General features: G+C 44.5%; 1 protein-coding gene across 11 annotated transcripts in view; it reads left to right on the forward strand.

The window, feature by feature from the left end:
• syngap1b (synaptic Ras GTPase activating protein 1b) overlaps positions 1 to 27,307 on the forward strand; it is a 91,671-nt gene that overhangs the window by 26,977 nt on the left and 37,387 nt on the right. For 9 of the 11 annotated variants that reach the window (XM_047808703.1, XM_047808704.1, XM_047808706.1 and 6 more), the window contains exon 3: positions 75 to 180. In XM_047808703.1, coding sequence (XP_047664659.1) covers positions 75 to 180 — 106 coding nt within the window. Of the gene's footprint in view, positions 1 to 74; positions 181 to 15,283; positions 17,695 to 27,307 lie in introns of those variants that run through there. The other 2 variants (XM_047808711.1, XM_047808712.1) reach the window with 2 other exon arrangements.

Raw genomic sequence — 27,307 nt, forward strand, 5'->3', positions numbered from 1 at the left:
GTGTGTGTGTGTGTGTGTGTGTGTGTGTGTGTGTGTGTGTGTATTGTTCACGTCATGACTGTATTTTTCTGCAGGTTCACCCTTTACTGATGCGCGAGCGGCGCTCCGAGTCGCAGAGGAACAAGCTGCTGCGACGCACTGTCAGCGTGCCTGTGGAGGGACGCCACCATCCTGAGATGGGTGAGTAGACCAGCCTTGCTGTTTATGCTGGGAGGGTCGGGTGCTCGTGTACACCTACAGTATCACACATGAAAAGCACCGTGTGTCATAAGGTTGCCAGATATCCCACTCCAAAAATCAACACACACTCGGTTCTTCTCAACTGTCTGATCGACCACTTTATAATCATTTCCTCTCGCACAGCTTTTTACATTAATACACACATAAAACACGACCAGCAGATCCGCAGCAGAATCAGGCAGCACGTGACAAGAGATCCGCTGTGGAAGTTTCCTTCAACACACAAACACGGATTTGGTTTGAATGGATTTTTTCTGGCCCACAGCGATGTTAACGTGTTAAAGGCGTGGAGCTGGAGATGATGTGACTGCGTGTGAAGCTGTGAGGATGTGTTCGGTTCTGACACGGTGAGCCGTATCGTGATGCTTTGAACCAGGTTCACTCTGTTCCTGAGATGTTCCTCTTCACTCAGACTCAGACAGAATGCTTGTCAGAGCTCGCTTTCCAGTCTTCAGTCCTCCTAGAGAAAATTGCCAGGAGATCACAAGTTCAAATTCCAAGCCTTGCACTCTCTGGGTTGGAGGAGTATACGCTCTCTCGCCTGTCAATCACAGCAACACCGGCCAATCCTGGGTGTCTTTGGTGTAAGGTTATGAATGACATTTTATGAATAACACGTCATAGCCATGTGACGTGACAGTGACGTGACGTGACGTACAGCTAACATGTGATGTACTAATGATCAGCCTGTGTGACCACGTTCCCTACAGCTTATTATAAAGGACAAAACTGTCACTTACTACGGTGGCCCGGAAGTGCAAAACAAATGAACAGATCTGAAAATAACCCGGAAACGATAGGTATCGTTTTTGAATGGAATCTTACCGATCACTGGACAAGACACCTGTCACTCAAGATATACAGGTATGGAATCTTATGTGTAATGTGTAAAGTTCTCCGTTTAAATAAAAGAAAATAACAAAATGAATCTGCAGTAATCCACAGTAAGGACAACACATTTTGTACACGTTTACACACACATTCCGACTTTTCCCTGCGGCAGACTGTTGAACTTCATTTATACTTTGAGTGACAGGTGTCTCATCCAATGATCGCTACGTGTTCCTATCACAAACTATACCAACCTCTTCCGCGTTGTCTGAATTGTCGTTGTGTTTTAGGATTTGTTAATGTGTTTCGGGCAACGATTCAGACAACCCGGAAAAAGTAGGTATAGTTTGTGATAGGAAACTTACCGATCGTCGGACAAGAGACCTGTCATTCAAGATTTACAGATGAGTGAACGGTGTCTCGTCCGATGATCGGTAAGTTTCCATTCACAAATTATACCTACCGTTTCCGGGTTGTCTGATTTGTCGTTGTGTTTTCAGATTTGTTCATGTGTTTTCGGAAATTTTAATTTGTTTTCGGATTTGTTCATTTGTTTTCGGATTTGTTAATGTGTCTTCGGATTTGTTAATGTGTCTTCGGAATTTTTAATTTGTTTTCGGATTTGTTCATTTGTTTTCGGAAATTTTAATTTGTTTTCGGATTTGTTCATTTGTTTTCGGATTTGTTAATGTGTCTTCGGATTTGTTAATGTGTCTTCGGAATTTTTAATTTGTTTTCGGATTTGTTCATTTGTTTTTGGAAGTTTTAATTTGTTTTCGGAATTTTTAATTTGTTTTCGGATTTGTTAATGTGTCTTCGGAATTTTTAATTTGTTTTCGGATTTGTTAATGTGTTTTCGGAATGTTTAGTTTGTTTTCGGATTTGTTAATGTGTCTTCGGATTTGTTAATGTGTTTTCGGATTTGTTAATGTGTCTTCGGAATTTTTAATTTGTTTTTGGATTTGTTAATGTGTTTTCGGAATTTTTAGTTTGTTTTCGGATTTGTTAATGTGTCTTCGGAATTTTTAATTTGTCTTCGGATTTGTTAACGTGTTTTCGGAATTTTTAATTTGTTTTCGGATTTGTTAATGTGTTTTCGGATTTGTTAACGTGTTTTCGGAATTTTTAATTTGTTTTCGGATTTGTTAATGTGTTTTCGGATTTGTTAACGTGTTTTCGGAATTTTTAATTTGTTTTCGGATTTGTTAATGTGTTTTCCGAATTTTTAATTTGTTTTCGGATTTGTTAATGTGTCTTCGGAATTTTTAATTTGTTTTCGGATTTGTTCATTTGTTTTCGGATTTGTTAATGTGTTTTGCACTTCTCGGTCACCGTAACTTGCAGATCATTTACTGTGTGTAAATGACACATGAACACATGAAAATCCCAGAAAACCCCCAACTTCAGCTTAATTGTCTTTTCAGCTTCCTGAAACTGATAACAGTTATTATCACTTCTGAACTCATCAGTACTCATCGGTACGTTGTCTGCATTTCACATCGATGTGAAGCTTCGAGCTGTGATTTGACTTTTTCCCTTCCCCCCCCCTTACTCTCTTTAATACTCACCCGCTGCATTTCTGTGCGATTTACAGTCACTTCCCAGACGTGTAAAAATGCTCGTGTTAATAAATTCTGCTCTCTCGTGGCACCGTAGAGCATTTGGATTAAAAAGGAAGAAAGAAAAAAACAAAGAAATCAATAATATACACATTTCTCCCTCCAAATAAACTACACGGCGCTGTCGTTTATAAAGAACGGACCGGTTTGCTGCTCGCGTTTCACTCGTCCATGTGTAAAAAAAAATGATTAAAATGAAAAAATAACATGTCCAGGCTGAAAGGGTTTGACTTGAGAGCTAAGGTGTAGTATGATATAACGGTCTCGCTCTTAAACAGCAGCTCACCCTCATGTCTGTACATTTTGGCATTTTACGTCGACGTTAACGACAGCAGAGCCTCCCAGAAAATGACCTGGAGACTCCATCACACTTAACTCCAGCCTGCTAGTGAATCTTTAGAGCGAGAGTCATAATGAGAATCAGCTCCTTTCAGTCGATTCCAGCAGCTCGTGTCCACAGATCTTCTGCAGATCATCCACAGATCTTCTACAGATCTTTCACAGATCTTCCGCAGATCATCCACAGATCTTCTGCAGATCTTCCACAGATCTTCCACCTACATTTAGTCACTTGTTTGAAGGTACTGTAATATAATCAACTAGGGTTGCCAGGTTTCAGCAAATTCACCCCAAACTACAAACAATACTTTTGTCTGCAATTTTTTTGGAAATTTTCATATTTGATTTAAATTATTTGCTATAAAACAAGATCTTAAGGTGGGTGGAATTCTTCGGCCGAACCTACACCCTTGTCAGTAATGCACTCAGTTCACTTCATCTGATGTAATAGTATGAATAAGTAAAAAAATTCTAATAATAATAATTAAAGAGGAAACATACAACAGAAAAATAGAAGTATATATATATATATATATATAAATAAAACTCAAGATAACCATAAAACAAATAGCTAATCTTATTCAAATAAAATAAAAATTAATAAATAGTAATAGATAAAATTCAGGTATTAAATATTCAGCCACTTTATTTATTTATTTATTTTAAAAAAGCAAATTATATAAAATAATTCTCTCACTCTCTCTGTCTCTCTTTACTCTTTCTCTCTCTCTATTCTCTCTCTCTTTGTCTCTCTTTTCTCTCTCTCTCTATTCTCTCTCTCTCTTTGTCTCTCTCTTCTCTCTCTCTATTCTCTCTCTCTTTCTCTCTGTCTCTCTTTACTCTTTCTCTCTCTCTCTATTCTCTCTCTCTCTCTCTCTCTTTCTCTCTGTCTCTCTTTACTCTTTCTCTCTCTCTACTCTCTCTCTCTCTTTCTCTCTCTCACTGTCTCTTTTCTCTCTCTCTCTCTCTCTCTCTCTCTCTCTCTCTCTCTCTCTCTCTCTCCCACTCCAGCATGTGTCATTGTTGTCTACGTGCTCATACACAGTTCTCGCCCTCACACAGACTTCATGATCTTCTGTAAAGCTCTTGTGATGGTGGGTTTCAGTAAATCAGACTCCACACATATGGTGTGAAAATAAATAAATAAATATATAAAGATCCTTTCCGCTAAGGTGAGTTGGCGTGAGAGGAATTGACTTGTGATTTGTTGCAGACAGAAATTGGTACCTTTTAAATGCTGATGTTCTTTCGGAAAGTTTCTCCGGGTAAAAGCTGTCTTCATCTTCACTTAGACAGAGTGCTGAGGAGCGACGGACAATAAAGTCAGAGTTAAGAGTGTGTGTGTGTGTGTGTGTGTGTGTGTGTGTGTGTGTGTGTGTGTGTGTGTGTGTGTGTGTGTGTGTGTGTGTGTGTTAGAGCCTGTTCCTTGGTGACCTCTGAGACGAGACGTGTTATCAAACCTGTGAGTTGTGAGAATGATGGACAGGCCGGAGAACGTTCGTGTGTGTGGGCCGTCATCAGCTCGGAGCTGAGTGGTGTGTGTGTGTGTGTGTGTGTGTGTGTGTGTGTGTGTGTGTGTGTGTGTGTGTGTGTGTGAAGCAGGCAGCACAGATCTGATGCTCTGACTCACAGCACCACACACACACACACACACACACACACACACACACACACACACACACACACACTCACACACACTCTGACTCCTGCAGCTTTAATCTGCCATGTACCACCATCAAGATCCCAGCAGTTCTCACTCGCTCCGCTTAATCTTCCTCCAAACCGAACTGAAATATTCTACAATTCTTCTTCACCGGTTTCATTGTTTACTTTGCAGACCTTCATGGCTAATTTTTCTTCCCATCGATGGTTCGTTAAATTCATCACAGGTCTTTTTTGGGTGCAAACATTAGCACCGGCTGACTAACCTCGAGCTCAGACACGCAGGGTGAAGCAGAAACAGTTTTATTCCACTTACCTTTTGGCTACACAAGCTGAAAATCTACACTCTCGGGTCGTTTCACACTTCAGGGCTTTTTCCATGGCTGGGAAACGTTGCTCTGAGAGTTCAGAACATTTGGTGGAGAATAAAAACAGCTTTGGAGCCTGGGATTGGTCCAGAGAACCGAACTTGTCGTGTCTCGTGACAGAAAATACATTTTGTGATGTTTTGTATGAGAATATGGTTCATTTATACAGATTGTGAATCCTGAATCTACTCAGAATTTATTTATGAATAAGAGTTAAAAAAGTGCGTTTAGGGGATGGAAATGATCGTCATGTTGTTTTATAAAGCTTAAGCTAGAAAAAAATATCGTAACCTGTAAACGGAATACATCGAGGCTCGATTCGTGACCACATGAAACCAAATTTGAATCAGATCATTTTTAAGAATCAATTGATCTTCACAGTGAATCAATTTCCAATCGAATCATTTGAACAATTTGAAAGATTCTACCCGATACTGTGAAGACTGAGAGACTGAGAGACTGAGAGACTGAGAGACTGAGAGACTGAGAGACGGCCCTGACAGTGTACGAGGGGTCTGGGCTCGTCTTTATGTTTAAATCTCCCACAGTTCATTTGTAACAGCACTGTTCATGGTGTATCGCCGGCGTGAGAGAAATTCCGATCCTATCCGCATCGTCTCAGAGAGGACGTGTGCCGGAGGGAGAGAGAAGCTGCGCTGCCTGCAAATGTTCAATTAGTGGAGCAAGACAGCAGCCTGCACAATAGAGTGACTGAGACGCTCACACACACACACACACACACACACACACACACACACACACACACACACACACACACGATGGTGTGTAACCTCACGTGTGCGTTTACATGATGGTGTGTATCTTCACGTGTGTGTGTGTGTGTACTGAATGGTGTTTATCCTCACGTGTGTGTGTGTGTGTGTGTGTGTGTGTACTGAATGGTGTGTATCCTCACGTGTGTGTGTTTACATGATGGTGTATATCCTCGTGTGTGCATTTTTGTGTGTACTGGATGGTGTCTAACCTTGTGTGTGTGTGTGTGTGTACTGGATGGTGTGTATCCTCACGTGTGTGTGTGTTTGTGTGTGTGTGTACTGGATGGTGTGTATCCTCATGTGTGTGTGTGTGTGTGTGTGTGTACTGGATGGTGTGTATCCTCACGTGTGTGTGTGTGTGTGTGTGTGTGTGTGTGTGTGTACTGGATGGTGTGTATCCTCACGTGTGTGTGTGTGTGTGTGTGTACTGGATGGTGTGTATCCTCACGTGTGTGTGTGTGTGTGTGTGTGTGTGTGTGTGTGTGTGTGTGTACTGGATGGTGTGTATCCTCACGTGTGTGTGTGTGTGTGTGTACTGGATGGTGTGTATCCTCACGTGTGTGTGTGTGTGTGTGTGTGTGTGTGTGTGTGTGTACTGGATGGTGTGTATCCTCACGTGTGTGTGTGTGTGTGTGTGTGTGTGTGTACTGGATGGTGTGTATCCTCACGTGTGTGTGTGTGTGTGTGTGTGTGTACTGGATGGTGTGTATCCTCACGTGTGTGTGTGTGTGTGTGTGTGTGTGTGTGTGTGTGTGTGTGTGTGTGTGTGTGTACTGGATGGTGTGTATCCTCTCGTGTGTGTGTGTGTGTGTGTGTGTGTTCTGGATGGTGTGTATCCTCACGTGTGTGTGTGTGTGTGTGTGTGTGTGTGTGTGTGTGTGTGTGTGTGTGTGTGTACTGGATGGTGTGTATCCTCACGTGTGTGTGTGTGTGTGTGTGTGTGTGTGTGTGTGTGTGTGTGTACTGGATGGTGTGTATCCTTCCGTGTGTGTGTGTGTGTGTGTACTGGATGGTGTGTATCCTCACGTGTGTGTTGTGTGGTGTGTGTGTGTGTGTGTGTGTGTGTGTGTGTGTGTGTGTGTACTGGATGGTGTGTATCCTCACGTGTGTGTGTGTGTGTGTGTGTGTGTGTACTGGATGGTTGTGTATCCTCACGTGTGGGTGTGTGTGTGTTGTGTGTGTGTGTGGTACTGGATGGTGTGTATCCTCACCGTGTATGGTGTGTATCCTCACGTTTTTTGTGTACTGGATGGTGTGTATCCTCACGTGTGTGTGTGTTGTGTGTTGTGGTGTGTGTGTGTGTGTGTACTGGATGGTGTGTATCCTCACGTGTGTGTGTGTGTGTGTGTGTGTGTACTGGATGGTGTGTATCCTCACGTGTGTGTGTGGTGTGTGTGTGTGGTGTTGTGTGTGTGGTGTACTGGATGGTGTGTATCCTCACGTGTGTGTGGTGTGGTGTGTGTACTGGATGGTGTGTATCCTCACGTGTGTGTGTGTGTGTGTGTGTGTGTGTGTGTAATGTTTGGTGTGTATCCTCACGTGTGTGTGTGTGTGTGTGTGTGTGTGTGTGTGTGTGTGTGTGTGTGTGTGTGTGTGTGTGTGTAATGGTTTGTGTGTGTATCCTCACGTGTTGTGTGTGGTGTGTGGTGTGTGTGTGTTCTGGATGGTGTGTATCCTCACGTGTGTGTGTGTGTGTGTGTGTGTGTGTGTGTGTGTGTACTGGATGGTGTGTATCCTCACGTGTGTGTGTGTGTGTGTGTGTGTGTGTGTGTGTGTGTGTGTGTGTACTGGATGGTGTGTATCCTCACGTGTGTGTGTGTGTGTACTGGATGGTGTGTATCCTCACGTGTGTGTGTGTGTGTGTGTACTGGATGGTGTGTATCCTCACGTCTGCTCCCTCATCTTCACGCCTTTTCACCCCCCTTTCTGGCAGCAGCTTGGTCCAGGTGCTACTGTAGAGTCCCAGCTCCCTGTGTGCCCTCCTTTTGCCCTCATGTCCACACTCGAGCTATCAGGAAGCTTCTGGAAGTTTTTTGTGCTTTTTCCTGTTTTACAGGTTTTTTTTACATACTGCTTTTTATGGCTTACTTTATTTTATTTATTTATTATTTCATTGTTGAATCTCAGCATCAGAAAAGTAATTCATTACAGGTTGCGTATCCATAGTAACGCTCAAAATAGCGAAAAGGAGCTGCGTTACACAGCTGTCTGTCTGTCTGTCCATCTGTCTGTCTGTCTGTCTGTCTGTCTGTCTGTCTGTCTGTCTGTCTGTCTCTCTGTCCATCTGTCTGTCTGTCTGTCTGTCTGTCCATCTGTCTGTCTGTCTGTCTGTCTGTCTGTCTGTCTGTCTGTCTGTCCATCTGTCTGTCTGTCTCTCTGTCCATCTGTCTGTCTGTCTGTCTTTCTGTCTGTCTCTCTGTCCATCTGTCTGTCTGTCTCTCTGTCTGTCTGTCTGTCTGTCTCTCTGTCCATCTGTCTGTCTGTCTGTCTGTCTGTCTGTCCATCTGTCTGTCTGTCTGTCTGTCTGTCTGTCTGTCTGTCTGTCCGTCTGTCCGTCTGTCTGTCTGTCTGTCCATCTGTCCATCTGTCTGTCTGTCTGTCTGTCTGTCTGTCTGTCCATCTGTCTGTCTGTCTGTCTGTCTGTCTGTCTGTCCGTCTGTCTGTCTCTCTGTCTGTCCATCTCTGTCTGTCTGTCCATCTGTCTGTCTGTCTGTCTGTCTGTCTGTCTGTCTGTCTGTCTGTCTGTCTCTCTGTCTGTCTTTCTGTCTGTCTGTCCATCTGTCTCTCTGTCTGTTTGTCCATCTGTCTGTCTGTCTGTCTCTGTCTGTCCATCTGTCTGTCTGTCTGTCCATCTGTCTGTCCATCTGTCTGTCTGTCTCTCTGTTTGTCTGTCCATCTGTCTGTCCATCTGTCTGTCTGTCTCTCTGTCTGTCCATCTGTCCGTCTCTCTGTCTGTCTGTCTGTCTGTCCATCTGTCTGTCTGTCTGTCCATCTGTCTGTCTCTCTGTCTGTCTCTCCATCTGTCTGTCTGTCTGTCTGTCTGTCTGTCTGTCCATCTGTCTGTCTGTCTGTCTGTTTGTCCATTTGTCTGTCTGTCTCTCTGTCTGTCCATCTGTCTCTCTGTCTGTCCATCTGTCTTTCTGTCTGTCCATCTGTCTGTCTGTCTGCCTGCTTGTCTGCCTGTCTGTCTGTCTATCTGCCTGCTTGTCTGTCTGTCTGTCGTACACAATCACACCTGTTAATGTGTGTCAGATCTGTACACGTATGAGACACTTTTATGTCTTCGGTCTGTAACGTCATTAAGACGCCTCACCACACGCCGTTCAGACTCCTTAGCAGTGTGATGAATTCCTGAGTCAGGCGGCTTCAAACGGGGAGAATCACACGCTGGGGCGACACCGTCACTGCATGCTGGTCCTCTTTTATACACGTCTGAGCAGGTGTGTGTCATATAGATGGCTTTAACACGGTCAAACATCACAGAGGTTTTAATTAGGGATGAGATTTCACTGAGGTGCTGATCGCGGATCGCTCACATGATCAGATGACGTGGTGACTGAGGGACGGATGGAAGGATGGTTTTGGACGCTCTTCCTGGTTACGGAGTTTCCTGGCTGTTTCAATAAAACATGACCGGCTAAAAGTTTGACCATCACCTGTACGTATATGTGTGTAAATGGTTCATCGCTCTTTACTAATTACTGATTAGAAAACTAATTTATGTGATGTTTGTTTAAGCGTGCAGGGTGGCTTAGCGGTTAGCATGTTCGCCTCACACCTCCAGGGTCAGGGGTTCGATTCCCACCTCCGCCTTGTGTGTGTGGAGTTTGCATGTTCTCCCCGTGCCTCAGGGGTTTCCTCCGGGTACTCCGGTTTCCTCCCCCGGTCCAAAGACATGCAAAATTGTCCGTAGTGTGTGTGTGTGTGTGAATGAGATTGTGTGTGTGTGCGCGCCCTGTGATGGGTTGGCACTCCGTCCAGGGTGTATCCTGCCTCGATGCCCGATGACGCCTGAGATAGGCACAGGCTCCCCGAGACGTTCGGATAAGCGGTAGAAGACCTGGTGTATCACCGGATGTTCGTTCGGATGACTTTCTATCAATCCAGATGTTTAATCCACTAATCGCTCTTCCTCTTATGGGATGTAACCTGTAGACACTTTACACGCTGAAACAGTCGGACGATCGGTCGAAGAGTCCGAGCATCATCCCAGACACCCTCAGGGTTAATGTGTGTAAATGTCAGAAGTAATGATGTGCGCTCCTCATTGCTGAAGAAAGGTCAGATGCGAGCCGGTGGCATCTTGGCACTCGGGCAGAAATCCGTTCCAGTCGCCTCGAGCTACACGCCGAAGTCGGTCAAGGTTAGAAATGTGGATGCAGATGAAGTCAGATCCAGCACCGGTGTACGCGTGTGTCTGACACACACACACACACACACACACACACACACACACACACACACACCCTGCCTGCTGAGGCAATTACATTCTGAAACGCTGAGCTGAGAGCTAAAAATAGCCCAGAAAGATTTCAGCACTTTATGAAACTTACATCAGTAATTACATAAAGAAAGTGGACTCGGAGGCGAATTTCTGCGCTCGGATTATTAAATTCACCCGAGTGCAGCTCGCGCCCTCCGAGTCCTCGCTGGGTTTCGTGAGAAAGCGGTCGAACGCGTCTGAAACCAGGTTTTACAGGAACGTCCTGCTCTGCGTCTTCGAACACGAACACTCGCATTTACACCTGCGGGAATCCGGCCATAACGGAGGCAGATTGAAGAAGGAAATTGAGTTCTCTTTGCTAAATGGTGTAATATGACATCACATAAAATCAGCAACTAATAGAATGAAGCACGAACGAGGAGCCGGTAGGAAAAAAAATCGAACGATAACGAATACATTAGAGTTTAATCGAATTCCTTTCTCACTATTCATACAGCTTATAAAATAGCACTTGATCCAGTTTACACGCCGTTTTCTGCAGTCCATCGTCGATCTTGCTCACAACTGAATTTTGACACGAGCCAACACTTTTCGTACACGAGTGAGAACTGAACAGATCATTCATACACATTCTTCAGTCGGTACCGAATCACGAGTCACTCCGGGTCTGTACAGAATCGGGACCGAGTCTGGTCCGGTATGGTGCGATGCGTCCAGTCGACGACCTGCGGATTCGCACGGAGGAAGTTTTTACCCGGACGAAAAACACGAGCCGGTGCGTGGAAACGAAAGAGAACGATTCGTTCACGTAAAAGATTTGTTCAGAACCACTGAATCGTTCAGCACTCTGTCACACGATCGGCTCGGAAGCCTGTACAGTACAATTAGCTCTAATTGGCCGTCGTGTAATCGAACTATTCTGTATTTCTCTCCACACCGAACGCATGGAAGCCAAAAATGTCCCTGACTAACTAACCGGCTCGGGTTTTTTTATTTAACCGTAGCAGATATTCTCAGCTCAGTGCTCATTATATGGAAGTCGGTAATGCAGATAGCATCATGTTATATTAATTTCATCCAATTTCATGCTTGAGGCCAAAGTTTGGATGTGGAATTGAATTCTTGTAGGTTTGATGCGCAGGCGGTTGAAAAGGCGACTCGGTACCAAATGATTTCCATTAAGATCTAACAGCATTCTTAGAAAAGCCTCAGTGCCAGCGTTCATGCGCGAGTGTGTGTGAGTGTGTGTGTGAGTGTGTGTGTGTGTGTGTGTGTGTGTGTGTGTGTGTGTGTGTGTGTGTGGTTGTTCCAGGGCTCTATCAGTGTTAGGTGCTACAGTATGAACTACAGTACAGTTGAGGTCATAATAATAAAACCTGAAAAATGTTTTTATGTAGTCTTGTTGTAAGAGATGTTTACAATCTATAAGACACAATAATAACTGAATTAATTAATAACTCTTGAAGTTCAAAAGTTTACACCCCCTTGCTTCTTAATCCTGTGGGTCTTTATGGGATGATCGTGGACTGTTTATGTTTTGTGATTCTTTCTTCACGAGTGTGTCGTTTGTTCTGATCCGTTAAACTGTTTACGGCTCTACCGAGGAGTCTGTGGGACTCGAACACAATTATTACAATAACGCTCACTGATGCTCAAGACACGACACATGATACCAGAGTTTGGGGTGTGTGTGTGTGTGTGTGTGTGTGTGTGTGTGTGTGTGTGTGTGTGTGTGTGTGTGTGTGTGTGTGTAAACTTTTGAACAGTGGGTTTCATTTCATTCATTCATTTTCTACCGCTTATCCGAACCTCTCGGGTCACGGGGAGCCTGTGCCTATCTCAGGCGTCATCGGGCATCGAGGCAGGATACACCCTGGACGGAGTGCCAACCCATCACAGGGCACACACACTCTCATTCACACACACACACACTACGACAATTTTCCAGAGCTGCCAATCAACCTACCATGCATGTCTTTGGACCGGGGGAGGAAACCGGAGTACCCGGAGGAAACCCCCGAGGCACGGGGAGAACATGCAAACTCCACACACACAAGGTGGAGGTGGGTATCGAACCCCCAACCCTGGAGGTGTGAGGCGAACGTGCTAACCGCTAAGCCACCGTGCCCCCCATCGCCATTTAATTTAAAGATCTTAATTTTTTTATTTAGTAATGCGCTTCAATAGCTATGTACAGTAAGGTATTCAGATATTTCCAAGAAGATACAATAATAATAATAATAATAATAATAATAATAATAATAATAATAATAATAATAATTATACACCAGTCATCCTGCTTTACACCCTTCACCCCTCTGCCTACAGTATGTAGCTGAATACTACAGGACCAGAAGGCTTCGATTTCTCGATAAACATTTCAGTTTGCGGATGTGACGTTTTCAGGTGGTTCAGCCGGAAAAGCATATTAAATGTTACTATAAACGGATAAAAAGTGCGGCACGAGCGCCTTTGTGCCGCGATGTCATCGTCGAACCCGCGACGTTCGTACACTATCCGAATAAACGCATTGTACGCCTTATATTACTGACGTGGATCTGAAGCGAGGATGAAGATGAAGGACGAAGATGAAGGAGAGGTCTGTGTTTTGATTCCCCTAAACGCCGAGCATTTTCATTCTGCACAGAGAGAATCCGTACTTCACACAAACACACTAATGATGTTTAATCACGAGCGAGAGCGTGGGTGTCACCAATTAACAACCTCATTTGCATACGTTTCATTAATTACTAACGTCGGCACGTTTAGCTGACGCACATCTTCCTTTAAAGTACGTGATCGGCTGTTACCTAGACTTTGTGCGAAAGTAACCGTTTTCGTCCAGAGTGGGAGGAAGAAAAAAAGTTGTCCTTTGGACCTCTCTCTCTCTCTCTCTCTCTCTCTCTTTTTCTCTCTCTCTTTCTCTCACATGTGGGTGAATAATTGTATGCTAACGAGTGCAGTCAGACTCAGACAGAAAGCGACAGCAAAGAGGAAGGAGAGAGGAAAGAGGAACGACACATTCGTACACTAGCTCGGCCCACGTCTCTAACGGTAACCATGGAAATAATTACAGAGCAGACGCAGAGAAAGAGGGAGAGAGGAAGAGTCAAAGTGGAGGAGCGAGAGAATGATAGTGACTGGAGGAAGCAAAATGACTCTTATTGCACATCTGGAAATCTTTTTTTCCCCTTTTAATGCGTTGTGTAATTCCACCGCGTCATGAGCGTGGAGAAGATTAGATTAAAGATGAGATCGAGTAAATGACTAATTTTGTGGATCGCAGCTGTCACGTATTTCTCTTTCTCTCAGTCACTTCAGATCCACAGCAACCAAAACCACACCCAGTTTTCTTCACTTCCTGTATTTAATTAAGGTCAGGATCCGGTCGCTTTCTCGCCGCGTTAGCCATTTTTTATCCGACTGCTTCCACCTACAGGCTGCACCTGAGAGGAAGCATCACCAGGGGTTGATTAAAGTGGACTAAACACTACTGTACACGTGTGAAAGCAGCCTTCGTGCTCACGCCGCGCTCTCAGGTCACACACTCCGGTACAGATCCACCATATCCATCAACTCTGTGCTAGTACACGTCCGCTAGGTTCTCTTCACCTCAGCTCTCCTGTGTTCCACAACCTTCTCCTCCCTCTCCTCCTACGTGTGTGTGTGTGTGTGTGAGTGTGTGGGGAAACTAATGACTAATGTCATCATTGTCATCCGGTGCAGTGACATCCAGACTCAGACGGCGTCCTACAGGAGGTCTCGGGTTCCTGGTCCCGTGTTTCCGCCGTGTGTAAAGTCCCCAAACTCAGCGCTCTAATGTGATGAAGTTTTATCAGGTCACTTGCTGTTTGAAGCTACCGGAGTTCTCGCTGCTTACAAACGATTTTGCGTGAACCATCTTGATATTCCACAGATCTGTGAAGCAGAACCTACTGTATTTAGATGAGCATCGCCTAACAAACACCTACAGAACACGAGACGTGAACAAACCCCGAGAGGGAAATCAGATCGAGCAGATAACAGGAAGTGTTGCAGCGTGGACACGGTTCTTTCATCACCGCATGCGTTTCAGGATCTGTCCGATCCGCCGGCTCGTCTCCTCCGTGCGGACGTGGCTTTGCGGTTGTCATGGCGACCCGAGGTCCCTCCAACATGCCGGACGCTTAAACACGAGAGCTTTCATTAGTGCTCTGATTAAACTGAAACCATGAAAGGGTTTAGAGAAAGTAGGCGTTGAGTTTAAGGGCTGTTTGTTTGGCCCACTGCTGCGGCGGAGCTTTTTGTGGAGAACGAGCTGAAACGAGACGGTCATGTTGTGAGTTGGAAAAGCAAATGCATAGGAAAGCACTGAGTTGTCAGTTTGTGAGTGTGTGTGTGTGTGTGTGTGTGTGTGTGTGTGTGTGTGTGTGTGTGCAGGCGATTGTGTTGTTACTCTCATTCCTCCCACACATAACCTGCCTCTGTGAACCTCTTTTTCAAATGCCTGCAAGCATTTTCACAAAGGGATTGTATGACATTCTTTTGTGTGTGTGTGTGTGTGTGTGTGTGTGTGTGTGTGTGTGTGTGTGTGTGTGTGTGTGTAAACTACAGAGATCAAGAAAGAAACAGAGAAAGGAAGCGTTAGAATTTAATTGAATTGCATTGAAAGAGAGATCGGATGTGAGAGAGAGAGAGAGAGAGAGAGAGAGAGAGAGAGAAGAAGTGAGATAAAGTGGCAGAAGGAGAGAGAAGGAAGAAAAGAGAGAGACAACAGCTAGAGAGGCATACGGAGAAAGACGGACAGACAAAAAAAGAGAAAGTCATAGACAGAGAGATGGAGAGAAACCGAGAGAAATGTAAGAGGGGGAGAGAGACTGGGAAAGAGAGAGAGAGAGAGAGAGAGAGAGAGAGAGAGAGAGAGAGACCTCAGGCTTCATCTCAGGTCCCCTCCATCCCTCCATCCCTTCTCCCCACCCACCCACTGCCCCTCTCCTCTCTCTCTCTCTCTCTCTCTCTCTCTCTCTCTCTGTCTCTCTCTCTTTCTCTCACGGAGAGCGAGAGGAAAAACGACTTTCCGTGCATACCTGAACAATCCGAGCCTCGACACTAACCGGGAAACGCTCGCTGCCGTTTATTATTCCGTGCTGCGCGTGAAGGCGTGAAGGAGCCGCAGCCTCGCGCACTCGCAACCACAGTCTCGTGAGGACGGAACGCTTTCTATCTCTCTCTCTCTCTCTCTATCGCTCTCTCTCTCTCGACGCCAGATTTGGAAGGACGCTGGGTTTGTTCTCCCTGCACTCGTCTGCTTCTGCGTTACTCTTCTTTTATCGCACGAGAGAGTCGTGAGAACCAGAGCGACGTCCTCCGGTGGGATTTTTTTGCCCCTTTCTCATTCCTCGGATCGGCTCGCGCTCCGCTCGGACCCTCTCTACTGTACCCCTCTGACTGACATCTACACAGAAGCGCGCACAACGGCTCAAGTTTTAACGCCGTCTTCACGTCTTCGCTCCTTTTTTCTCGTCTAACCGTCTTTGTAACGTACTAACAGATTAACTAATAATGGCTAGTGACGAATCATTACAGGGTTACTGTTTTAAAATAAATTAATCCACATCTACGATACGATACGTAGGTTTCTGTCGATCTCTGGGAGACTTCAGACGAGTGACGTAAAGCTGACGTTTCACAACAATGCTGAAAGTCGTAGAAGTCCGGTTAGCGATCGATGCTAACTATAATTGCATTGCATCATCGACCATGCAAATAAGTTTTGTAGTCATTTTCCTACAGTTTTGAGTGAAATGTCGATATTCTAGAAAATTTTGTCTAACCCGGTTTTTCGCTAAGCCTTTTTATGTCGTTCACGTAAACGACACGTTAGCGAAATCGCTAGTATCGCTAGGTTATTATTTCCGTATTTCACATTCGAGTGTTAATGTGTGTTTGTGTTTATCTGATCTAAACAATAACGCTCCTTTAAACCACTCACGCTCAACTCGCGTGAAGGCGGCGTTAGCTTAAAGCTAACCTGTTTTCTGTAAAGCTAATCTTTGTTTTTAACTGGATAAAATTACAAAACTGTTGTGAAAACCTGAGTTAATGTTAAGACAGACTTAAAATAGAAATACGTCGAACAGATTTGAAGCTTAACCATGCGAGAATTTGGTCATAATTTCAGATGTAGGGATGCGGCGGAGCTCGACGGCTACCGGAGGGCTAACGGGCGGGAAAGAAGGGCATTGTCGAGCACGAGAGAAGCCGAAGATGATGGGATACGGAGGATCCGCATTTCCGCTAAAATTTCAGCTAACATGAACGTTCTGGAATAACTAGCAGAAATAATATCTTTGTTTTTATATGACACACTTACTGGCTTGCATTTTCTATAATGTTAAGCTATCACCTGAACCTATAGCACTTAAGCGAAGTTAAGTGGTTAGCATACTCTTCATACATTCATGTGTAGTTAGCATACAATTGCCTTTAGTATACTCCTACAATTGTATGTAGTTAGCATACTCTCACATTCTCGTGGTGTTAGCATAATATCACGTCTGTTTGCACTTGGCATACTTTTAGCGTACACTTACACTCATAGTTACTTAGCATACTCTTCTTTAGTTAGCGTAAGGTTACACTTATGTTGTTAGCATACACTTATATTCCTGTGTAGTAAGCATACGATTGCCTTTAGTGTATACTCTTACGTACTCTTACGCTCTTACGTAGTTAGCATTGACTTAAACTCTAATGTAATTGTTAAAACTTGTACACTTATGATGTTAGCATACTTTCAAAGTAATTAGCATACGTTACCTAACCCTATGTACTTTTTTTCTACATGTAGAATCAGCCTGAGCCTTACTGAATATGTAAAGTTTATGTACTTAGAAAATTAAATTACTTTTAAAGTCAGTTTCAGTGAGAAGTTTAGCTGCTTTATTTACAGTTCGAAGAGCGGGATTTTTTAATAGATACAGTAGTTTACACGTTAAGGATTTAGCACATGAGTTAATTATAGCTAGAAAGTTCCTGAGGTAGCCATCGACGAGAAGGAACACGTTGTCGTCTGTGACAATACGGTGTGTCGTCGAGTGTCTATTAAGCATCTCACGTCTTATTTATTTCGACTTTTTCAAACGTACAGCATCGAAATTCACTCCAGAGAAACCAGACACAAACGCTAAGTTATCGCGGTCGAACATGACGAAGAGATCTAGCGCGGCGTTAAGCGTACCGAAGGAATGTAACTCGAACGGTGTCGGAGTCAAAGACGAAGTCAAACGCTTACAAACACTCGGAGTAAAAATTCCCAGCGGCGATTCGCGGGACGTAACCGCTCTCCCGTCCAGCGGGAAGGATTCAAGGACGACAGAAAGGACCGTTTGTAAGGACTGAGGAAATATCGTTCAACAGCAAGATTTCTGCTGTAGGTAGGAATCTAACACATTATTAATTTGTTGTTGATCAGAAGGTCAGGAATGAAGCTGCCACTGTTTGGCCCCTGAACAAGGCCCTTAACTCACCCCGCTCCAGGGGCACTCTATCATAGCTGCCCCGTGCTCTGACCCCAGCCTCCTCAGCTGGGATATAAAGGCTTCTTCTGTAATTGCAGATTTTTTTGCCTGGTGTAAGAATGATGTTTTTTTTAGCTGCTATAATGGAAGTAAGAATAAGAAATAATCTCAAAGGTAAATGTAAATAAATGAAATGAATAAACTTTGTGGTGTAATGGGAATAAAGCACATGTGCTGTTGGGGGAAAAAAACTAACACTGCTTCTTTTATATAAAATAAATATTACACAATGTTTTAATCCTAACTTATGTTGAATATGATGCTTGGACGGTTTGAGTGTTGCTAATTGTTGCATATCTCCTAGATTTGGTACAATGAAGAGATCCAGTAGAGTTCATGTGAAGAAGCTTTGGTGCTGATCCTGATAGTTTAAAGCTAAACCTGAGAAAAGGGATGGAACTTGTTTTAATCAAAATTTTCATTTTCCAGATTATCCTAATTACACAGCACATGCCGAGCACCACACACACACACACACACACACACACACACACACACACCACACACACACACACACACACACACACACACACACCACACACACACACACACACACACACACACACACACACACACACACACACACACACCACACAGACGTGTAATGAATCTTAGAACAAACCCACAACACTCCATCTTCCTTTCTCTTTAATCCACCAACCTACAATTCTTCTCTCTCTCTCTCTCTCTCTCTCTCTCTCTCTCTCTCTCTCTCACACACACACACACACACACTCCCCCTCTCTCCCCCCCTCCCTCCCTCTCTCTCTTACTCTCTCTCTCTCTCTCTCTTTCTCTCTCTTTCTCTCTTTCCCTCTCTCTCTCTCTCTCTCTCTCTCTCTCTCTCTCTCTCTCTCTCTCAAACACTCCCCCCCTTTCTGTAAAGGAGTAAGCTGGGAGCCGTTTCCACCCACACACATCAGCTTCAGCTTGCAGCTTGATAGCAGATTTACATTGAGAATGAAAAAGTGCACACACACACACACACACACACACACACACACACACACACACACACACACACTACCTCCCACTCCTCTCCACTCGAACACATGCGCATACTCTCACTCTTCTTCTGTAAAAGAGCACTCCGGTGTGCAGTATTAAACACACACACACACCCACACACACACACACACACACACACACATACTGCTATCAAAAGATTTATCTTTACTGGAACATTGTTCACATTGTTATCTCGTTATGTTGTGTACACCACTGAAACCGATACACTTAGCATGTGGCATGGCTTATTTGATAACGATCACGGCGGCACGGAGCCAAAAGCGTTCACAGATAACAAGGAAGCCGTAAAGTACCATCACCAGCACAGTGGCACTTAGTTACGCAGGCATCAGTAGCTCTCTGCTTTGTTTTTTTTCTTTCTGTTATAAACGAGATTTCGACACTTTTTCGTTCTGCTCTGTCTACATAAGTCAAATGTGAGGTACCCGGGAAAGTGTTGCCATGGCAACCCAATAACGAGGCTGGATTTGGATTTGCATCAAAAGGGACTTTGAGTGAGAAATTGAAATAAATAGATCTGCCAAGAGGTTTTATTTTTTTTCCAAGCTGTCTTATAGCATGAATAAAACTGAAGTGATTAAATTCAGCCGGCGTTAGTGTTATTAATCCCTTCGTATCGTGAGCTTGATACGACATAATGACAGAAGGGAAAGCAGAATGGACACACCTCTTTGTGTGTGTGTGTGTGTGTGAGAGAGAGAGAGAGAGAGAGAGAGAGAGAGAGAGAGAGAGAGAGAGAGAGAGAGAGAGAAAGATATAAATATATAAATGCCAATGCTCCTGCTAGGTGATTATAATGACCTTATTTGTAAACGACTCCTACTTCTCATTGTCTTTGACATATCAAACACTTCCCACCGGCCCGAGTGCTTCTTAGAGAATATTCTCACAAAACATTCCTCTAATTCGGTTCGGCGTTGCCGTGAGCACTCGCAAATTATAAAAGAACGAGGTATCGTGTTTTGGCAATAGAGAGTTAAGTGAAAAGAAAGAACAGAAAAAAAATTCTAACGAAGAATCCTGTCGTTTTTGGGTAATTACACAAGTGCTAATGTTTGTATGACATAAACACTGCTGAAGGGATCGGTGACCGTTTGTCTCTCATTTATACACGAGACGGCAGCTGAGAAATGAACAGAATAAAGCACGCTGAGAAAAGGGATGTACCGATACCACTTTCTCTCTTCCGATCCGATACCGATCCCGATCCGATACCTGTGATATTTTCTACCTTTAAAACTAAAGAACGTAAACGACTCGTTTAGTTATTAAGATTTATTTGTTTCTGGCAAAGAAATACAATAATGCATATTACTGGATGATAAATGGTTATCAAGAAACCTTAAAAAAGTATTAATGCAGAAGCAAACAGAACTTTTAACAGTTAGTGGTATAACAATCTAAACCATATATACTGTAATTATTAAATTAAATTATTTTCTGAAGAAAAGACAATATTTTACAGTGAATATTATATTAGAACTCCTGAAACACGATGTAAAGTGTATTAAACAGTAAACCTCGCACCCAAATGAGCGACATGTTTAACGCACTGAGGTAAATAAAAAGGACGCCTGATAAACTTGTCTATCTGTCGCAGGCGGTTGTGTAACATATTTACTATAAAATGTATTATATTTATTTACATTAATGTAATTTATTTTTCTTATAAGTTCAAGCGATAGTTAGTTAATTGACATTATTCAACCACCACGGGCACGGGCGTCGGAAGTAAATACAAAGTGGGCGTGTAATGCTGTAGGTAAAACGCGGAATGGAGTTTAATTTATTAGGGCATTCCTCAAGCGGAATGGATTCGACTGGCGGCGCTCCGAAAAGTGCGATACCCATGACCACGGGTATCGGATTTGGATCGGTCACGCACCACCGATACCCCATCCACTCTAAATGCTAGGATCGGCGCCGATACCGATCCTATATATCGGATCGGTACATCCCTAGCTGAGACGTGATGGTTTAGGAACGTAGTGCACTTCAGGGTCGTAACGTATCACGCTGCATCATGGATTATTCTTCTAAAACAACTCAGACTGCACCACGGCGAACAATTACAGTTTTATCTCTTCATTCATTTAATGTCACGAACGTCCGTGATTCAGATTAGCTCCTGCTCTCGCTTACGTTTACACAGATTTACCTGATGCTCCCTCACACTTTTTTCTTCGTTGAGGGTTTGTTGTGTTACTGTAACCCGTAAACTCCAGCTTTACCCGAGACTGCTAAGAAGCGACGACACTATAGATCAGTGGTCCCCAACCTTTTTTTCGCCGTGGACCGGTCAATGTTTGATCATTTTACCGCGGCCCGCTGGGGGTGGGGGGTGGCGACTATACAATTAAATTAAAATTAATCATTTTTATTTAATTGTATTTAAACATGCCTTTTTAACTCACTACAACGCTAAATCAATGAGAACCCTGAGCTTGTTCCTTTACAACGAGACGGTTCCATCTGGGGTAACAGGAGACAATGACACCCGAAGTGTGTCGCTTATGTCCAGTTTATTCCGTTGTTTCGTATCGGTTGCCGTCACTGCAGAAATCCCCGCTTCACACAGACAGCATGTCGGAAATGGCGATAGTGATGTAAGTGCTGTGGTGACAATCTCAGGGTATTCCGCCATGACTTTAATCCAGAACACCGGCAGAGTTTCTAACTTTCTAACGACGTCTGTTTCGTGCTCATTTTTGCTAATTTGTGGGTTAAATTTGAGCAAACACAATATACACGTACACCAAGCACTGTTAAACATGACAAAGTACCAGTGAACAGAGAGAAGAGCGATACACACCTTCTCTCTCCACCAAAGCTACAACACCACTGCCGCTTGCAGCCGCTCAGCTCCAGACGTCACCTAAACCCGGCCCGATATCACGATATTTTGCGCATGCGCGGTATCGGTGCGGCTTTAGGTGACGTCTCTCAGCTCCCGGTTAACCTCTCGTCCATGGAAAGTCGCACAAACCCGAGAGAAATACACCACAGTAAATAACATGGAAATAATTTAATGTTCCTTGGGCGGCCCGGAATTGTTTGGTCCACGGACCGGTGCCGATCCGCGGCCCGGGGGTTGGGGACCACTGCTGTAGACTCCTTCCATAAACATGGAGCTTAAACAAACGTCAGCTTACAGAAAACGGATATCAGTCTTTTATTATTAGCCTTCGATCTGGTAGATTCTTCACCATCTACTGTAAGTTCCTGTGAATGAGCCGTTACTATAGAAACAAGTGCAAGCAGTTCTCAGATTCAAAACCACAACCTCTAAGTCTAAAATAAACACACACACACACACACACACACACACACACACACACACACACACACACTGCTGTGAAATGAACACAGAGAGCTACAATATAACTGTATCTATCAAGGTTAATGGCAAGTCTCTATATTCTTGTGGATTCAGAGCAGCTCTCGGTTTCATGGCCGAGAGCGTCGTTGCGGACCGCCTGCTTCGTGTTGGCTGAGTGTGTGGAGGTCTGAGACCACCCAGGGATTTGTCCTGATTCATGCTTGTCTTTTTCACCTGCTTTGGTACATGTTAAACCTCAGGCTTTCTGTTCCCGAGTCCAACTGCTGCTTCACTTCTGGCTGAACTACTCTACAAATCCCAGCATTTTAAAGCTAACCACCCCCCACCCGACCCCCCACCCCCACCCCATACTTATAAAAATGAAGCTCTTGCACTTGGCTCAAGCTTTTAGCCAGCGTCCACGCCAGAGAGTAACTTTATCGTAGGGCTTAAATCGTCGGACCATCGGGTCATCGAGCGTTAGAAAAGCTGACTGCTTAATTAAAGCCAGATTAGGAAAGTTTGCGAGTTTTAATCCGAGCTGTTAGAAAAAAAAGACGATACATTTTGCTGGATATTTCACAATTGTTTTCCTACTGTTTCAGTCTCTCTAATACTGCTCGTTCTCGAATTAGGGATGATTAAGGCTAAGGCGTGCTTCCTTCGGGACATAAGACATCCAGGACAAGACTTCTTGGTTGGTTTGAATGCTAGTAAATCTCCACCTGACTAAATACTTTGAGGTTAATGAAGTGACGTGACGTGACATACGGCTAAGTACGGTGACCCATACGCAGAATTCGTTCTCCGCATTTAAGCCATCCAAAGTGCACACACACACACACACACACACCTGGAGTAGTGGGCAGCCATTTACGCTGCGGGGCCCGGGGAGCAGTTGGGAGGGTTCGGTGCCTTGCTCGAGGGCACCTCAGTCGTGGCCGGTCTGAGACTCGAACCCCCGACCTTAGGGTTAGGAGTCAGACTGTCAGATTAACCCTAACCCTAACATGTGTTAGATAACTAAAAACCTGGATATATTAAACACATCTCCACAAATGTGTCACAGGAGTTCCTGTAACTTAACCATGACCTCATACAAACTCTACCCTCTTCAAAATAAAACTGTAGAAGAAGAAGCAAACAAAAACAGATCGACCGTCAGCCATTTTTCTGCTAATGAGCACCAATTTTAGGGTAACGCACTCTGAGTGGTGGGAGACATACCTTCAGAGGGCATTCGATTGGGTGATTTGTACACACACGAATCACCCAGATTGTAAACAAACCTTCCTGGAACCGATACGTCGTGATGTCTACTGTATAACACACCAGAGCACACGTTCCTGTTAAAGTCCGGATGTTCCTGTGTGACGTGTAGCTGGGATTTGACCAGTCGCCCGTCGTTTTCCAAATCCATTCAGCATAAAGGAACCTGTATTATACTCGCTCTGTCCTGTACAATTCAGCTGAGTTTTTTAATCAGGAGTGTTTATAATTAGCGTCGAATGTGTGTGTGTGTGTGTGTGTGTGTATGTGTGTGTGTGTGTGTGCGCATGTATACACTGCATTACTCACTCTGTTTCCTTTTGTGATGAGTTTCTGTGTAGATTCTTAATAGACATGTTAATTCGTTCTACGCCGCATCAGATAACGCACCCGTCTGGGACGCGGCCGTAGCGTCTGGTGATAGGATTTGTTCGTTAGACGATTACAGAGACTCGATAAGAATAAGAAAGAAAATCCTGAAACTTATTGGAGCCTTTTTGGAAATAAACAAAAATGGTTAAAGTCTGTGTGAATATAGTGTGAATATTCATTCATTCATTCATTCATTCATTCATCTTCTACCGCTTATCCGAACTACCTCGGGTCACGGGGAGCCTGTGCCTATCTCAGGCGTCATCGGGCATCGAGGCAGGATACACCCTGGACGGAGTGCCAACCCATCACAGGGCACACACACACTCTCATTCACTCACACACTCACACACTACGGACAATTTTCCAGAGATGACAATCAACCTACCATGCATGTCTTTGGACCGGGGGAGGAAACCGGAGTACCCGGAGGAAACCCCCGAGGCACGGGGAGAACATGCAAACTCCACACACACAAGGCGGAGGCGGGAATCGAACCCCCGACACTGGAGGTGTGAGGCGAACGTGCTAACCAGTCGGATGAATATAAACCCTGTAGGTTAATCGCCATTAACTGACTGTGGAATGGACTGAGTCTTTGCTGTGTATTCTATAAAAGGGTGTCAATACTTCTGTAACAGACTATTCATGATTTATTGGGCAGCAAAAAAATCTTACGAGCCGCCAGTAAATGTAAAACTTTTTCCAGTTTCCTCTTGAGATCCGATGCTTAACACCGAACCAGCGCAAGGCTGATGACACTAAGCGTAAGATGGCACCTGAACGTAGGGAGATGTGATTATCTGGATAAGAAGGAAGGGATTAAAGAGACCTCTGTGGTAGATAGCTGACAGACCCTGGGCTGAGCTCGGTCGGCACCTTAAATATTTACCCAGGGGACGTTCTGTGTGCTCAGAGTCGGGTTACGCGCCTGCTTATGAACATCTCCTGAGCCGCTCGTACGGGTTAGCGAGTCACCAGATTTTTCTTAAGTAAATGGTGTCCTTTAAAAACAAAGCACTTCAGGGATAGAAAATGTGGACCGAAGAGGAAATAATTGAATGCTGTGAAGAATAAAAGCAAGAGACATATTAACAATCTAACATAAAACCTATCCATCCATCCCTCCATCCATCCATCCATCCATCTTCTACTGGTTATCCGGGGCCGGGTCATGGGGGCAGCAGACTAAGCAGGGACGCCCAGACTTCCCGCTCCCCAGACACTTCCTCCCGCTCTTCCGGGGGAATACCGAGGCGTTCCCAGGCCAGCCGAGAGACATAGTCCCTCCAGCGTGTCCTAGGTCTTCCCCGGGGCCTCCTCCCGGTCGGACATGCCCGGAACACCTCCCCAGGAAGGCGTCCAGGAGGCACCCGAAACAGATGCCCGAGCCACCTCAGTTGACCCCTCTCGATGTGGAGGAGCAGCAGCTCTACTCTGAGCTCCTCCCGAGTGACCGAGCTCCTCACCCTATCTCTAAGGGAGCGCCCGGCCACCCTGCGGATGAAACTCATTTCGGCCGTCTGTATCCGGGATCTCGTCCTTTCGGTCATGACCCAAAGCTCATGACCATAGGTGAGGGTAGGAACGTAGATCGACCGGTAAATAGAGAGCTTCGCCTTGTGGCTCAGCTCTTTCTTCACCACAATCGACCGCATCACAGCAGAAGATCCACCGATGCGCCTGTCGATCTCCCGCTCCGTCCTTCCCTCACTCGTGAACAAGACCCTAAGATACTTAAACTCCTCCACTTGAGGCAGAAACTCTCCACCAACCTGAAACCTAAAGAGTGATACAGTAATTTAATGGACTTTAATATAATAATTAGATTAATTCATTAATTTACTAATACTTATGTTTTTGGTCTGAAATGCATTCCATAGATTTTACAGTGTATTTAAATCCAGATCGTTTCCATTTGAACATATTACCAATTTCTAGCTAAATTATCGATTCTGAATATTTAGATTTGTTTTAAAATGTAAAATTGTAAACATTTTTTTTTCCATTTTAAAACGGACATCGTCAGGAACGGAGCTCCACACGGGTCCGCTTAGCGATGACAACATTGTCATATTTACTTTCAACCGTAAATAAATAGACGAGTTGATGTGAAACTTTAAGCCATAGAATACGCATGCTAGCGATGCTAGTATTGTTAACAACGGCGGTTGCCATGGTGATGCTTTACCGTCAAATAATTATGAAACCAAACACTCTGGTTTTATGTAGCTAGCTGACTTGCCTTTAACTACCTGGCGATCTGCATCGGGACGACAGAATATTATTTGCATACTTTTGCCTAATCGTTAGATCCCATTATTTTTAATGAGTGCGACGGCGTAGAGACGTCTCAAGGCCGTTTTATGTCATTAAACAATTTATTATTTGACATAAAGTTTTAATAGATTGACATAAAACTCCACATTTCAGAACTCTTGTAAGACATACAGAAAAGAAAGAGAAGGGGTCGTAACCCCGTAAAACGGAACGGGTTCGGTTTGCGTTCTGCCTTCGCTTCTGAGCGCCTCATAAAAGGCGGTGAAAACATTGTGAATGAGAACGAAAGCGCAAAGACAGGAGAAAAAGATCCAAAAAGAGAGCGAGAGCGCGGGAGGGAGGCTGCGGAGACGAGAGACGAGGCTTTAGAGGAGAGAGAGAGAGAGAGAGAGAGATGGAAAAATGCACTATTTGAATTATGTAAAGGAGATGTGTGGGTGATCGAGAACAAACTGTGTGTATGTGTTAAAGAGGCAGAAAACGGCAGGGAAAGCAGGAAAGAGAGGAAGACGAGGGAGGGAAAGAAGGTGACAGCGAGAGACGGGGAGAGTGATAGCTTACAGAGACAGTGGGCATTTACAATTGGATTTATGTAAGGGTTAGAACTGATCTGCTGCTGCATGATAAAGCGGAGGATAAAACAAAATACTGCTGGTGTTTCTTTTCTTTTTCTTTCTGCTCCTTCACTCACCCAGGCTTCTGATTCCTGCTTAACCGACACTCCGTCCATTCGTTTGTTTCTGCTGAACCGGCTGGTGTCCACATTCATTACACACACACACACACACACACACACACACACACAGGAAGCAGATGCGCTCCCAAGGACGCCGTTTGATACATACTCTGTTTGCCAGCACGACCTCTCGCTCTCGTGACTACAGCTTTATTCCTTCAGCTGATGCACGGAAGCTTCTTTTTTTAGTCGGCCTTCGTTCCACAGTGTGTGTCCTTCATAGTGTGTTCCCTTTGTGATGATGGTGATGGGTGGAATTATCAAGAACCATCAGGAACCCAAAGCAAGCAAGCAGTGTGTCATGGTTACACAAAGTCGTGGCTGACGGAAATTGTGATGTAGATAAACCGCTCTTTTAGGAACAGAGTGCTTTCTGCTCTTCGGTCAGAAATCTCCAGATTTCCAAGTTCACGAGTCCAGAGTCACAAACCGTCGGGTCCGAGTCTAATACAGGATCCCACCGT

The sequence above is a fragment of the Tachysurus fulvidraco genome, chromosome 25 (genome assembly GCF_022655615.1).
Source record: "Tachysurus fulvidraco isolate hzauxx_2018 chromosome 25, HZAU_PFXX_2.0, whole genome shotgun sequence".
NCBI lineage: Eukaryota > Metazoa > Chordata > Actinopteri > Siluriformes > Bagridae > Tachysurus > Tachysurus fulvidraco.